General features: G+C 38.3%; 2 protein-coding genes across 2 annotated transcripts; both read right to left on the bottom strand.

Annotated features, from left to right (window-relative positions):
* LOC113246526 (olfactory receptor 1013-like) lies at positions 1-936 on the bottom strand. The gene has a single exon (XM_026487120.1). The coding sequence runs from the start codon at positions 934-936 to the stop codon at positions 1-3; it is 936 nt and encodes a 311-aa protein (XP_026342905.1).
* A 12,742-nt stretch (positions 937-13,678) lies between these two features.
* LOC113246381 (olfactory receptor 9G1-like) lies at positions 13,679-14,596 on the bottom strand. The gene has a single exon (XM_026486979.3). The coding sequence runs from the start codon at positions 14,594-14,596 to the stop codon at positions 13,679-13,681; it is 918 nt and encodes a 305-aa protein (XP_026342764.2).
* Positions 14,597-15,236: the final 640 nt, after the last annotated feature.

Here is a 15,236-nt window from a genome sequence, read left to right as displayed (position 1 = left end):
TCAGACTTCCGATTGTGTTAACCAGACAAGTTTTTTCAGGGCTTCTTTCACATCCTTATTCCTCAGGCTATAAATCATGGGGTTCAACATGGGGAATAGCACAGTATAAAATGTTGATACCATTTTATCCCTCTCAAGGGAATAGCTGGAACTTGGGCGAGAGTAGACGTAGAGAATGGAGCCATAGTACAAGGTGACTGAGACCAGGTGGGAGGAGCAGGTGGAGAAGGCCTTCCGGCGACCCTGGGTGGAGCGGATCCTCAAGATGGCAGCGATGATAAACAGGTAGGAAGCAAGGATGAGCACTGTGGGGGTGATGACATTGGAGGCCAGGAGGAAGTAGAGCACAGCCTGGTAGCTCTCTTTCACATCACAGGCCAACTTCACCAGTGGTGGGACATCACAGAAAAAGTCGTCGATGATATTGTCACCACAAAAATCCAGTGTGAATGTGTTGCTGGTGAGTATTATTGCATTGACAAAACCTCCAGTGTAGGAATATATAACCAAACAGATGCATAATCTCCTTGACATAACCTGAGCATAAAGCAGGGGGTTGGAAATGGCCGCATAGCGGTCATAAGCCATGGCGGCCAACAGGTAACACTCACTGTATGCCAGCCCAGCAGAGAAGAAGAACTGACACAAACAGCCAGCAAAGGAGATGCTTTTGTCTTCAGAGATGCAGGTCACCAGGATCTTTGGGGTGTAGACAGAGGAATACCAGAGATCCAGAAAAGAGAGATTCCCAATGAAGAAATACATGGGTGTGTGTAGCCGGGAGTCATTACAGATCAATACTATGAGGGTGGTATTTCCTACCACAGTCAGAGAATACACACCAAGGAATACCACAAACAGGACCAACTGCATCACTGGGTCTGTTGTGAAGCCCACCAGGATGAACTCAGTCACCGTATGATTGCTTCTCTCCATGGTTTAAAGAGACCTCATCTACAAATGAAAGAGTGAAGAGTTTAATTCTCTCAACCCATACTTTGGGAGAGCAATCTGTGATAAGACTGTGAAATACAGTCAAGGCTATAAATTGTTAGGGCAAGGAAGATCAGAGCAGGAATCTTACCTGACTATGGCAGGCCATGGGAGTGTCAACATATTCATTTCAATGAAATGCATTTAATAATAGGAAAGCTTGAGTGTTCTTGGGGGCTTATTCATTTTTTAAGAAAATATTTCTTGTGCCCCAGGTGCCCTCTAGGCATTGGGATACAGCAGTGAGGACAATAAGGCTGACCTTTATTCTATGGAGGCTTTATTTAGAAGGGAGACTATATAATAAATAAATCAATACATGTCAAAATATTTTCAGTTAATATCAGAGATATTAAGAAAAGAAAAATAGATGGTAGGGTGAAAATGAACTGCGAGAAGAGCTAATTAAACTTAGACACTGAGAGGAAAAAGTTGTTTCTTATTTCCCAGCTATATATGGACAAGTTGTTCAAAGTCCACGAGAGATGGGAAAGTCCCTGTGGTTTAGAAGGTGGTGACATTTGAAAGGTGGCAAGATATGTCACCCCCAAATATGCCTTTCTGGCATATTTTTCTCTTTCATTAGTGTAGCTTGTATCATTACTTTTTTTTATTGCCAAATAATATTCCTTTCTATGGATACACCGTATTTTGTTTACCTATTCATCAATTGATATATGTTTTATTGTTTTTACTTTTTGCCAATTATGAACAGTGCTGTTACGAACATCCTTATACAAGTTTTGTATAGACATATGTTTTCATTTATCTTGGGTAGATACCTAGGAGTAGAATTGCTGAGTCACATGGTGCATCCATATTTAATATCCTGGGAAATTACCAAACTGTCTTCCAAATGAATCCTGCCATTTTTCAATCACATCGGCAAAATACGTGGGTTCCAATTTTTCCTCATCTGATACAAGTTATCATCTTTTTGATTTTAGCAATCCTATTGGGTGTGAAGTGGTATAATATTGTGGTTTTGATTTACATTTTCTTTTTTTTAAAGGTTTATTTATTTATTTGAGGGGGGTAGGGAGGGTCAGAGGGAGAATGAGAGAGAGAATCTCAATCAGACTTCCTGGTGAGCATGGAGCTGAATGTGGGGCTTGCTTATATAGTCTGAGATCCTGACCTAAGCCAAAATCAGGAGCCAGATGCTTAGTTGACTCAGGCACCAGGCACTCCTTGATTTACATTTTCTTAATGACTAGTGATATTAAGTGTCTTTTCAAGTGCTTATTGACTATCTTCTTTGGAGAAATATATATCAAAATCTTTTGCTCATCATTTTATTAGTTTTTTTGTCTTTTCATTGTTGAACTGTAACACTTCTTATATATTTTGGATACGAGTCTTTTATCAGATATATGATATGCAAATATATTCTCCCATTCTCTGTGTTTTTTACATTCTTGATGATCTCCTTTGATGTACAATAGTTTTTAAGCTAGATAAAGTCCAATTTATCTCTTTCTTCTTGCTTGCTCTTGGTGTCTTATTTAAGAAACCGTTGCCTAACCCAAGTTCACGACAGTTTTCTCTGTTTTATCCAAGTGTTTGAGTTTTAGTTCTTACTAATGATGGCTAATGATCCATTTTGAATTAATTTTTATATATGGTATGAGGTGGGGGTTCAATTTCATTCTTTTGAGTGTGAATATCTAGTCCCAACAGCATTTTGTTGGAAAGACTATATTATCCCCACTGAATTGTCTTGGCATCCTTGTCAAAAAATCAAGTCACCATTGTTTGTTTCTTATTGCCCTTGTAACAAATTACTTCACATGTAATGGCTTTAAACATCACAAATATATTATCTTACAGTTTTGTAGATTAGAAAGAAGTCCAACATGGGTCCAACTGTGCTGAAATCAAGACGTTGGCAGGGCTGTGTTCCTTTCGGAAGCGCTAAGGGAGGATCCATTTCCTTACCTCTCCTAGCTTCTAGAGGTTGCCCACATTCCTTGGTTCATGGTCCCTCTTCTTCACCTTCAAAGTCAGCACCACTGTATCTCTGTAGCCACATCTTCCTTTGGCTCTCAACTCTTTTGCCTGTCTTTTCACCTTTAAGGACTCTTGTGATTATATTCAGCCTAGATGATAATCCAGGACAACCTATTTTTTAATTAATTAATTAATCACAAGATTTAATGTACATTGATTCCTAATATGTGGAACATATAAAGATTTTATACTGAATAAATGATATTCATTAAGCCAAAGGAAAAGGAAGAATTTATGTCAAGGTTTTTTTCCTTTTTTTTTTTTTTAAACAGCATTATCTTGAAATACAAATGTGGATTCTCATCACTGAAAAATCTTTGAAGTTTTTTTTCTTTTTAGTTGCATTTCTTTTCTTTTTTGTCTCTACTCTCTACTGGTAAACACTGTCTAAATCCATCCATATGCAACCATTTCCACATCTTCATTCATGAAACAAATTGTGATCAGGTGCTCTTGTGAAATAGAGCATGACTTTATACATACAGAAACTTGTACATTACCCTCTTTTTTTTGTTTTGTTTTTGGTATTTTATCTGTTTTTGGAGGGGGGAAGATGTGGCCCTAGTGAAAAAATATATAAGATAAAAATAAAAAATTATTTAAATCTACCATTGCTTTATAGTTAACACATCATAAAAAAGAAACTAAAAATTTCGTACAAAAAAGAAAAGAAACAAAAAAAATGAGCGTATGTTTAATGTATAATTTCTATACCCATCACAGCCAATAGGCAGTAAACACTTTTTAACGATTATAGGAATTGTGAAGAACTGTCATTTGGAAGGTCAAACGATAAATAGCAGACATGATGGTAGTGGGGGGACTATCAGGACAATTTATTTTATAAGTGACTTTTTATTTTATTTTGAAGTAAACTCTACCCCCAGTGTGGGGCTCGAACTCATGACCCTGAGATCAAGAGTTGCATGCTCTACTGACTGAGCCAGCCAGTACAATCTATTTTAAAGTCAGGTGATTAGCAACCTTAATTTCCACTTCCCACGTATTCTTTTTTTTATAATAATTTTTTTTATCATATTATGTTAGTCACCATACAGCACATCCCTAGTTTTTGATGTAAACTTCCCATGTATTCTAACATCTTCATAGATTCCAGGGATTAGAACATGGGCATTTTTGGGAGATGTTACCCTACCTACCAAACTGTAAGTGTAAGGATTTATTTCTGGGTTCTCCATTCCATTCCACTGATCTTTATGTCCAACTTTATGCCAGTAGTTCACTGTCTTAATTACCGTAACCGTGTTAAGTTTTGAAATTGTCCTTTGGTCTTCTCTTTAAAATACTTCTTATCTTCCTTTAGCCTCCCCATATATTTTAGTTACTCTTGCATAGTTGCTTCTCTTTGTTCAACCTTGTATAAAAACATTTAGGTTTTGTCACTTCTCGAGGTCTTCATTTCCTTGTGAGGGCTCCCATGTCATGTAATATTTATGTTAAATAAATTTGTGTGCTTTTCTCCTGTCAATCTGTCTCCTGCCAATTTAATTCTCAAGCCCAGCCCAAAACCCTGAGGTAAAATGTTGTGTCTCCTACACAGTTTGCCTCCACAATCACAGAGAAAGCTCTCCCCTCAGTTATTGTGAAGAAGCCTTTGGCACATTTATCATAAGTCCCAGGGAGAGAAACACATTGAGAATCAGAGAGAAATTTCAGACTGGAAACCAATAAATTAATTCATCTGGTTATGTCAGGTAACCAAACATATGACATCATTGTAAGTCTTTTGGGTCTAAAAATCTGGGACTTAACATTTTTCTGCAGGTTTATGACTAGCCGTGTACAATGCTTAAAAAGACACTTACCCCAACTTAATATTGTTTGTAATAGTTCTCAATTTTATCACATTGAAAAACTTCCACTTTATAAATAAGCATTTAAAATGCTTTCTTTATAGTCCTAAAATGAAATTTATGGTTAATACAACCTACCTACAAACATATGTGTGTATATGTATATAAAATATCTGATTCTAATTGTAAAAGTGATAAAAAAGAGAAGTAGCTCACAATATAAGGATTCCATGTTAATAATTATAGGATTTATTCTAAAATAATGTGAATATTAATATGTAAATCCTGCAATATGTGGTGTAATGGTTATACATGTATGTAGAATCATCACAAATGTATTAGTGATTCAAATATCAAGAGCGGCATTTCCATCAGTGATCAGATTTTTCTGACAAGGTGAATAATTCTTGATAAAATTCCAAACAAAATAAATGATACTCTTCCCTCAATTTTGAATTCCTAGGTGAGTTGGTTTACAGTGTCGCAAAATATAGTGTTTATTGGTAACGTGGAGTAGATTTCAAACGCATAATTATGAAGATCTTTTTTCAGTGCACAAATGTCCATCAAGACACTGGCTGTGGAGGGTGGGACTGCCCCCTAGGTGCAAAACATTTTTCATCCTTGTCTACTGCTTATTAAATGGGCCCTTGATCTTCGTGGCAGTCAAAAATCCAACAGTACATTACGGAAATGTTCCTTAAGGGATGGTGTCCCTCTGTGAAGAAACCACACTACACAGGTTTGCATTTTACTTTGTAACTTACTCTATGGGTCCTCGGGGAATTATGTGAAAAAACAGAAAATACCTGAAGAATATCTGTGAGTGGTAAATTTCTACTTTTCATGGGCGTACAGGATCACTGGAGCCAAGCAGAGATAAGATCCCACTAGGATGTAAATTCCATGAGAGCAGGAATTTTTGTCTGTTTCATTATTATATGTCTAGTGCCTAGAATAATATCTGGCATATAACAGACACACAATAAATATTGAATGAATGAATGAATGAATGGGGAGCCCTGAGTTGGAAAAAAACAAACCAATAGAAATGATTTTCTGGGTGGCTTCTAATTATGTCATTTTGCTCTTAAACCATCAGCAGAATTGTTTGATATCCCACATGCATTTTCTGGCACCAGTAATCCCTGCCTTGATCTTTGCAAACAGAAATAGGAAGAAACAAAGGAATCTGCCTATAAAAAAAGGCTCACCAAATATTTGTTTGCCTAAATGGAGTGAGTCTGTGAAGATGTTTTTTTCACATGAACAACAGATTTTCCGTCCTCCTATGTCATGATGGATAGGAAGCATGCCTTTACAATCAGAGCTGAGTGCTCTAACCCAGAGATACCCAGGGTATCATGGAAAAAGCATTTGACTTGCAGGATATTAACAAGGGTTCAAGTTCTCCATCATTAGTCAATATTGTAAAGCCTCAATTTCTTCATATGTAAGGGATAACTTATCTCTCCATAGGGTGGTTTTAAAGAAGATAACTCAAGTATGACTAGGCACAGGGCCTCGTACCTCATAACCACTCAGGTAACCAGTGGTTCTCAAATTCTGTGCCTATTAAGAATCACCTGGCCCAGTCCCAGAATTTCTAATTTAGCAAGCTGTGGGTGGGGCCCAGGAACTTGCTTTCAGTAAGGCAGCCCAAGGGCTTGAAATGCAGATTGTCCATAGATCAAGTCTGACAAACGCTGAAATAAATATCATTTATATTCCTCTTTTTCTTTCTTTTATTTTTTTTAAGTAGGCTCCACACTCAGCGTGGAGACCAAAGCGGGGCCTTGAACTCATGACCCTGAGATCAAGATCTGAGCTGAGATCAAGAGTCGGGCACTTAAACAACAGAGCCACCAAGGCACCCCCTCAGTTACATTGTTCTTATTCTTTATCATAGAAGTGTGTCTGCCATTACAATGTTGTAAAAACTTGGGGAGTTAAAGATGTGTTGCCTAATGTTATGCAAGAGATGAGCTATGAACAAATCTACGTTGACTGCTAATGCCAGGACAAAAAGCAGCAAAGCATACATTTCCTTGGGTAGAGACTGGCTTGAAGAATTGAGTTCTGTTTTGTTAATCCAACTGCAGTAACCTGTCGGTGCTTGCTAACCAGCGAACCTGTGATTCTTCCTAACGAAAGTTATACTTTTCTATGATAAACTAAATAATGCATTTCCATCCCTAATTACTACAATATAAAGGTTTGTGTTGAGAGATAGGTCCTTTTGTCAGGAGCTCTTCTCAAAAATACCCTATGATGTATCCTTTTTTAAAACATGTCGAACAGAAAGAAATTTAACTTTTTTGGATGGCTTTGGCCTTTAATAATCTCTCGTAATCTCAGCTACTTCAGCCTCTGGCTCCAGCTGTTCTGTAGAAATTAACAAGGCTGTTTCTTTTCTAAGTGGTTCCTGACATTGCTTGTTTGTGCACTTAGTTGTTTCTTTCTTCCTTGTCTCTTTTTATAATATCAGTAGCCTTTTTTGATCTCTGATAGTAAGATACGCTCTTTCTTCTTGTGAACTCGACACTTTCAGAAACTGCAATAGGAAGATGGTGAGGATATTTCAAAGGAAACCCTTTCTTTAGCACTTATGATATCTTACTCCTTACATGACCTTTGTCCTGATGGTGAGGAACAAGTAAAAATTTCCATCTATGTCTAACATCTGGATCAGACAACTTACCTAAAATTCTCAGCAATGCCATCACCTCAACAGAATTCAAATCTGCTTGCCTCAGAAACTTTTATAGCAGTTTCTGGATCCCCAGAGTTGGAGATTCCTGCTACCCCTCAGGATTTCATAAACTTGGGAAATAACCAACCAGACAATTAAAGAGAATTGTGTGTTGACAAATGGGGTATCCTTTAACAATGGAGAATTCTTTTTTCGAGACTACAATTCCCTCGTGAAAATGTAATCAGTCATAATTTGCATTCTCATTTTCTCTTGACTCCTGTGGAAGCTAAACTAGACATATAGTGCACGTGTATTATGTATGTAAATATATTCCATCTACATATACCTGCATATTAAAGCACATTTGTTCAACAATAGGATATTTTCCTTAAATGTTGAATACCTTTCTTTTGTCCTTCTCAATCCATTCTCCACCCTCTGACCCTCCTCTTTGCTCCAGGATACTGAGCTATATTAACTGGATCAGCAGGATCCTTTGATCCTTTGCTCTCTGTCTACTTAATAAGTTTAACCAGTGGTTGTCATCAGTGGGGAAGAGATTGAGGTCTGAGCGGTTTTCTCCAGTCTTCTTTCTTGCACAGATGCCACGGCTGGCTGTATCCCTGGATTTAGATCATAGCTCTTACCGCAAGATTCATTTCAAAGTTCTCCCTCCATTGCTCATGACCTCTGTGTCTTCATGCACCTTCAAAAATAAAAAAAGGGGGGCCTCTGGGTGGCTCAGTTAAGTATCTGCCTTCGGCTCATATCTCAGGGTCTTGGGATCAAGCCCCACATAGGGCTCCCTGCTCAGTGGGGAGTCTACTTCTCCTTTTCCCTCTCTTCTACCTCTCCCCCTTTCCCCCCCCCCCCCGCTCTGGCTCTCTCTATCTCAAATAAATAAAAAATCTTTAAAAAACTAGAAAAGGTTATAGCTCTCAGAAGTTCTTAGTTCTGAAGTTACTGCACTATTCCTTAGGCATTCTCTATACCACACACATTTCTTTGTAATAATCCCTTTTTAAATCCTCCCCAAACCAATCAGTTTAACTGGCTGTCTGTTACTTACCAGATACTGATCCTAGAAGTAGTACCAGGAGATAATCCAAATGGGATTGGATTGTCCATATATTTGAAGGTTAGACATATAAAACCATCATGGTAGGAAATGGGACAATGGTAATCTACTGCATCCAGTAGCATCAAACTTATTGAAATGATCACAAGTGGCTTCATGGATGAAGGACAGGTCGATGGCAAGGCATTTTTTTCCCCCTGTGGCACAGAGGCATGCAATAAATATCATGTGGTGATTTGGCTTCTGCTGCAGTTTAAATCTGGACTGTCTGACTTAAACAAACAGGCAGCCAGAAAGCCATATTGCAGTGAATACTCTCTGAGACAAGATGGAAAGAATTATACACCTCTTATATAATTCTCTGAATTAAGCTAGTGTACAGCCATTGAAAACATAGACTTATGGCGATGCAAGGTCCGTTTGAGGAGGGACCTTGAAACTTAGCCAAGGTATACACTGTATGTCTTCCTCCAAGCCTTCTTATGGATGGCTTGTTGCCGTTTATGAGGGTAATTTCATGTTAGGAAAATGGAAGTACCCAGATCTTCTGTGGGTTATTAGATACTGGTTCTGAACTGACACTAATCTACAGACATGGAAAACACTAGAGGTATATACTTGCCAGTGAGGGTAATGGAAACAGTGTAAAAGATAATTTTGGCCTGAATGATCTTTCAGTAGGTCCGATGGGACCAGGTATATAGTCAATCATTATTTACCCAGACCCAGATATAATATTGTTATAGATGTGTAGACAGATACACAGATTGGAACAAGACCCTCATATTAGTTCTGTCTCTGACCTTTGGAATGAGGGTTAATAGGTTCAAGGTTCAGGTAGAAGTAGAAATTGGTCTGCTAAGGCGGTGAACAAAATCTCAACCTGAGGGGAAGTGCAGAGATTAGTGTTTTCATCAAAGACTTGGAAGATACAAGGGTGGAGATCCCAATTCATCAACCTTTAAGTCATTTTTTTGGGGGGAAAGGGATTGAGGATCTGCAAGGTGGATGTCATGAAAAACATGTTTTACAGTTAGATCAGAGAAAGGATGCAGGAATAGTAACTTTTATCTTGAGAAATAAAATGGAAGGAGTCAGTTTGTGTTGAAAACAGTTTTTATCCTAAAAATCTGTACTGTTGAACAGGCTCACCCTGGCATGAAGCAGTTGTAGCCTTTGAGGAATAAAGAAGTGTGTTTTGAGGTCACTGAGTTTGTGGAGGAGGCTGATAGACTGTTATATATTATATATCTGAAAAGTCATAGACTTTGTCTAGGATATTTTCGTTTTCACACATATGTGCACAAATTCTATCCACACATGCATATACTGAGAGGCTGACACTAATTAGGTGGTTGAAGTGACATGCTCTGTGAATGTCAGTCAGCCTCTTTCTCCACACACACAGCCTCTTTTTTCTCTTTCTCCTGTCCACGCTCAACAGGCCCTTGTACAAATGGCTGGAGCAGCTGAAATGGGCTCAACAACATGGTTTTCTTCACCACGACTAATTTCACTATTTCCACTGTTAGGCATCCCAAATGCCAACAATAGAGACACAACTGTGCCTCTGATATGCCATCATTTTCTAGAAGGATTGGTGAACTACTTGGGTAGCAGGGTGATCAGATTACACACTTTTTATTAATCTAAAATTACAGAGCTAATGACTCTCTTTCCAGGAATAACCACATTTTGGGAGATTTATTTGATTTACATATCCATTTGCCTACCACTCTGTCTTGCCAGCACCTGCAGATGTAGACGTACATCATGCCTTTTTCATGAACATGGTATCCCACCAAACATCACCTCTACCAAGAAATACATGAGATGGCAAAGGAATAGTAACTAGCTCCTCCAAACCACAGAAATAATTGGTTTTACTTTTTGCTCTATCATTCAGAAGCGATTGGCCTGATCAAATCATGGAAGGGCTTTATGAAAGCTCAGTCACGGTTGTTGAGGTGTCCTCTAAGTAGGCTGCGTGCTTGAAAACAGCAGCCAATGCAGGGCTCCATTTCTCTTAGGTGAAATGTACATGTCTATGAACCAAGAGGACGAGGTTGGCATGGAGCCTGTAGTGGCAGGAAAGTGAGCTTTCAAAGCTCCAAGTACAGGGAGTATAATCGTGCAAAGGTCCTAGCTGCTGATTTTTGAAATACATTTCCCCATTTGTGTCACAGTCATGCTTCCCACAGACTGCTCCCATCTAATGACTGAGCACAGCAGGGATACCAAGGCAGGACCATGCTTCTTAGGCACTGGATTGGTGGCTAATTTTAGCTCAAGTACCTACCTTGCGGAACCTATCAGGAACTGAACAATGGTGTAGGATGCTTTTGCCCATCCTTCCTTCCCTCTCTTCTTCACGTGTGCTCAGACTTGCCTCATGATTTAGTGGCACTTCTTGCTTCTTCTGGCTCCCTCTCCATTTTCTCTTACACAGACACAACTGTTTCCCCTAATAAAATCCTTGCACTTTTAATTTAATATGTCTTCTTCTTCTTTAATTTCACTAAGTCTTCTTCTTGAAGGACCCTGACTACTACAGCCTCTTTTACTATTACATCAAATAGCCCACGAGAACATAATTTCCCTACCCATAAAATTATTAAGCTCAGTTTATTTGGAGTCAATGTGCACAAGGTTGGAATGTTCCAAATGAAAACCCCCAATGCTCTGATTAATTGGGATCTGGGCCTGTACTCTGGCCATGTTGGGCTCCTCATGCATTGATCTAACAGGGGTCACTCCTTTGGGTGGGGTGATTGACCTCAATCACCAGGGAGAAATTAGTTAGTGCTAAAAATGAGATCAGGAAGAATTATGTTTGGAACCCAGGGGATTGAGCACTATACTTCACAGTATTCCTTTGGCCTATGCTTTGAAAGGAAAAGTACTGCAACCAAATAAAAACAAGATGATCAAAGACTCAGACCTAATACTAAGAAAATATGGACACCTTACCAGGTAATTCTGATCTAACTGAGGTGTTGAGAAGGAATGAATGATCCAGAGTTACACAAGAAGCAGACAGAGGGTGGACATTTAAAAAATGTTTAATTTAGTAAAACTTGAATATACAAATAGTACAACTTAGAAAAGAACTTTCTTTCAAACTTCAATCTTCATTTGTGATTTGAGCCGTTCAATTCCCTTAGGACTTTACAGTTTAATTAATTACAATTAATCAGGGAGATTCTGTTCAATGCTGCACAACAAACCTGGAAGTGAAGGAAGTGTTCCCAACTGTGATTAAAAAACTTACTGCCAATCTCACAACTTAAATGTATTCTAAACGTTTTCTAAAACATCAGTGCCACAAATTTAATTACATTTGTGTTATGTACTTACTTGTTTTTACATCTTCTAAGATTATTCTTAGCTATACTTTATCTTCTTACTAAGGTCTTAGTAAGTTATTTAGACTTGACTCTGGAGTTGAGATAACTTTTCCTTACACAACGTAATATGCCTCCATACTTTGGACAATGAAAGTTACAGTATCTGGGTAGACATTCATAATTATTTCAATTAGGATTTGATTGCTCTTCCTAAAAGAATTGAAATAGCAGTTTCCAATAAGCAGTTTGAGCATCTCTATTGTGGTAAAAATCAGTATTTATGATATTAGGATGTCTTAAGAAGGTTATTACACCAGTGTTACTTTTTGTAACTGATGTTTCCCTCTGGAATGATCTATTTTATATTTTCACTTAAGCAACATTAAACATATGATTTTCTGCCAATGTGGAACACCAATTAGATCTGTTCATATTACTTAAAAATAGTATGTTTTATTGGAATTTTACTATTATTCGTGGGAAATACAGATCTTTTAGAAAACGGGAGTCTGAGTTGGCATGAATAGAACCGTTTTAGAAGACTGTCTAAATCAAAAATTTTGGAATTCCACTGTTGTGTTCTGTCTCTATTGGGGTACTATGTTTTACAACTAATACTGATTACATATCTTGGATTTACTTTATGGATTAATTGTATTATTGCTGGTGTTGATGAGTCTTTCCCACTCTGTGTGGAGCTCCTACATTTTGGGAGACTACTTGCTTGAATTTCACTTTCTTGTCGTGTCTGTTTGTTAGTTTACTATTGCTTTTACCAGTAAAACATATTCATGTTTTATTGATATGAATTATATTTTCATTGCCTCACTTTTAAAAATCAAAATTAAATGCAACTCCTCATACTTACACTTTTGTTGTATCACCACCTGTGTGTATCACCTATACGGATTTTCCTCTTTTGAGGAATGGGTAGTCATAGACTTTAATGTCTCAAGTTGTTTCATCTCTGTAGTTATCATTCTTTATCCTAACAATTGTGTTTTGATGCTCAGATTGTCACAATTTGGATGTAGAAGACCTTGCAAGTTTACCCTTGTAAAATAAAGGAGGAACTCGGGGAGTTACAGTGATTTACAAAGATCATATCTATGGAAACTTGACTGATTTTTCCTTAACTGAGAGGCATATGTAAGAAAAAGAGATTGGAGGGAGCATGCGTGCCCAGTCTAGTCGTACCAAGTTCTTTCATGTGTGCCTCTGGATCTTTGTGATAATGCTTCTGGGGATAAAGTGTGCCTATAAAAGGGTTAAGAAACCCTGTTAAGGGAATAGAAAAGGATAATTTCAACCAATTAACTTCATAAGAAAATGCTAAAACTTAACTCAGTCAATTTGTTCCTACCTTTTTTTTAGGAAAAAACAATATAGATACTATTCTGTATATGTCAATCAGCCATAAATATTCTCATGCAAGGGGAGTGGGCTGTTGTGTCACATTATGGAGCTGGAGAAGACTTTTTGGTTTTCAGTGTTATTTGTTTTAAAAAAGAGTAACATGAAATTCAATACAAATTCTTAAATTTTATATTTAAATTCTATCCCCTAAATTGCTTTAATCTTCTCTTATGTCCTTAAACTGTCTTGTATCAAGATTGTAAATTCTTTAACTTTCATTGAAAGAATTCTTAATCATGATGGGATGCAATGGTAGCTCTTCTTGAAATAAAATAAGCTGATCAAAAATTGTCTCTGCATCTCTGTAGAAGGAGAGAACCTAGATTTATTTAATGAGTTTATTCAGAGCCTCTTTCACATCCTTATTCCTCAGGCTATAGATCATGGGATTCAACATGGGGAACACCACAGTGTAAAAGGTAGAAACTATTTTATCCGTGTCCAAAGAATAGCTAGATCGGGGACGAGCGTAGATGTAGAGAATGGAGCCATAGTACAAGGTGACAGAGACCAGGTGGGAGGAACACGTGGAGAAGGCTTTGAGGCGGCCCTGGGTGGAACGGATCCTCAAGATGGTGGCAATGATGAACAGGTAGGAGGCCAGGATCAGCACCGTGGGGGTGATGACATTGGAGGCCAGGATGATGTACAGCACAGTCTGATAGCCATCTTTCCTGCCACAAGCCAACTTCACCAAGGGAAGCAAATCACAGAAAAAGTCATCAATGACATTGCCACTACAGAAGTTCAAGGCAAAAGTTCTCTTGGTGATGATGGAAGCGTTAATAAAGCCACCAAGGTAGGAGGATGTTACCAAAAATGCACATAGCTTTATAGACATAGCCTGAGAATAGAGCAGTGGCTTTGAGATGGCCACGTAGCGGTCATAAGCCATGGCGGCCAACAGGTAACACTCACTGTATGCCAGTCCAGCAGAGAAGAAGAACTGACATACACAGCCAGCAAAGGAGATGCTTTTGTCTTCAGAGATGCAGGTCACCAGGATCTTTGGGGTGTAGACAGAGGAATACCAGAGATCCAGAAAAGACAGATTTCCAATGAAGAAATACATGGGTGTGTGCAGCCGGGAGTCATTACAGATCAACACCATGAGGGTAGAATTTGCAACCACAGTCAGAGAGTACACACCAAGAAATACCACAAACAGGACCAGTTGCATCACTGTGTCTGTTGTGAAGCCCACCAGGATGAACTCAGTCACTGTATAATTGCTTCTCTCCATGGCTCACCTAAAAGGAGAGAAAATGAGATTTCAGCTTGTTTCGTTGTGCTGAATAAATAGAAAATATGCTAAATGAAATAAAATTATATAAACTGGAGTTTTGTTTATCATTTTTATATTTTAACACCTGATCATTTTATTTCCCTTGATTCCAGACTCACTAGTTCAAATTCCTACTTAACATGTCTTACAGGAGATCTAGTGTGCATTTCAAGAAAAACTGACTTCTAACAATCCTTCTTCTGCCTGCTTTTCTCTCAGACTTCTCCACTGCAGGAAATGGTGTTACCCCAGTTTAGGGGAAATCATTGGCTCTTCTTGACTCCTTCTGACTTTGACATTTTAACTGACTAATCAGCAACACCTTGATTCTATGCTCACAACATATTTGGACCCTGACCAGTGTTTCCCTGCTCTGGTGGTTCTGCCCCAGGCTAAAACTACTGTGGTTTGCCATGGGTGTTGTCACGGAGGCTCTAAGGGTCTCCTAGTTTCCTTTCTCTGTCTATCCTTAGCCCAGCTGGGTCTCTGAACAAGGTAGGCAGAGTGATCCTGTTAAAAATCGGTTAGATCATGTTACTCTTGTGCTTCCAGCACTCCAGTGACTTCTCAGCTACCAGAGTAAAGCCAAGGTCCCAGC

The sequence above is a fragment of the Ursus arctos genome, unplaced genomic scaffold (genome assembly GCF_023065955.2).
Source record: "Ursus arctos isolate Adak ecotype North America unplaced genomic scaffold, UrsArc2.0 scaffold_23, whole genome shotgun sequence".
NCBI classification, from domain to species: Eukaryota; Metazoa; Chordata; class Mammalia; order Carnivora; family Ursidae; genus Ursus; species Ursus arctos.
Note: the sequence above shows the minus strand (reverse complement) of the source record. Positions and strands in the feature narration are given on the sequence as shown.

Excerpts from the sequence above, each read along its gene's own strand:
- LOC113246526 (XM_026487120.1), bottom strand. The coding sequence starts at position 936 with ATGGAGAGAAGCAATCATACGGTGACTGAGTTCATCCTGGTGGGCTTC.
- LOC113246381 (XM_026486979.3), bottom strand. The coding sequence starts at position 14,596 with ATGGAGAGAAGCAATTATACAGTGACTGAGTTCATCCTGGTGGGCTTC.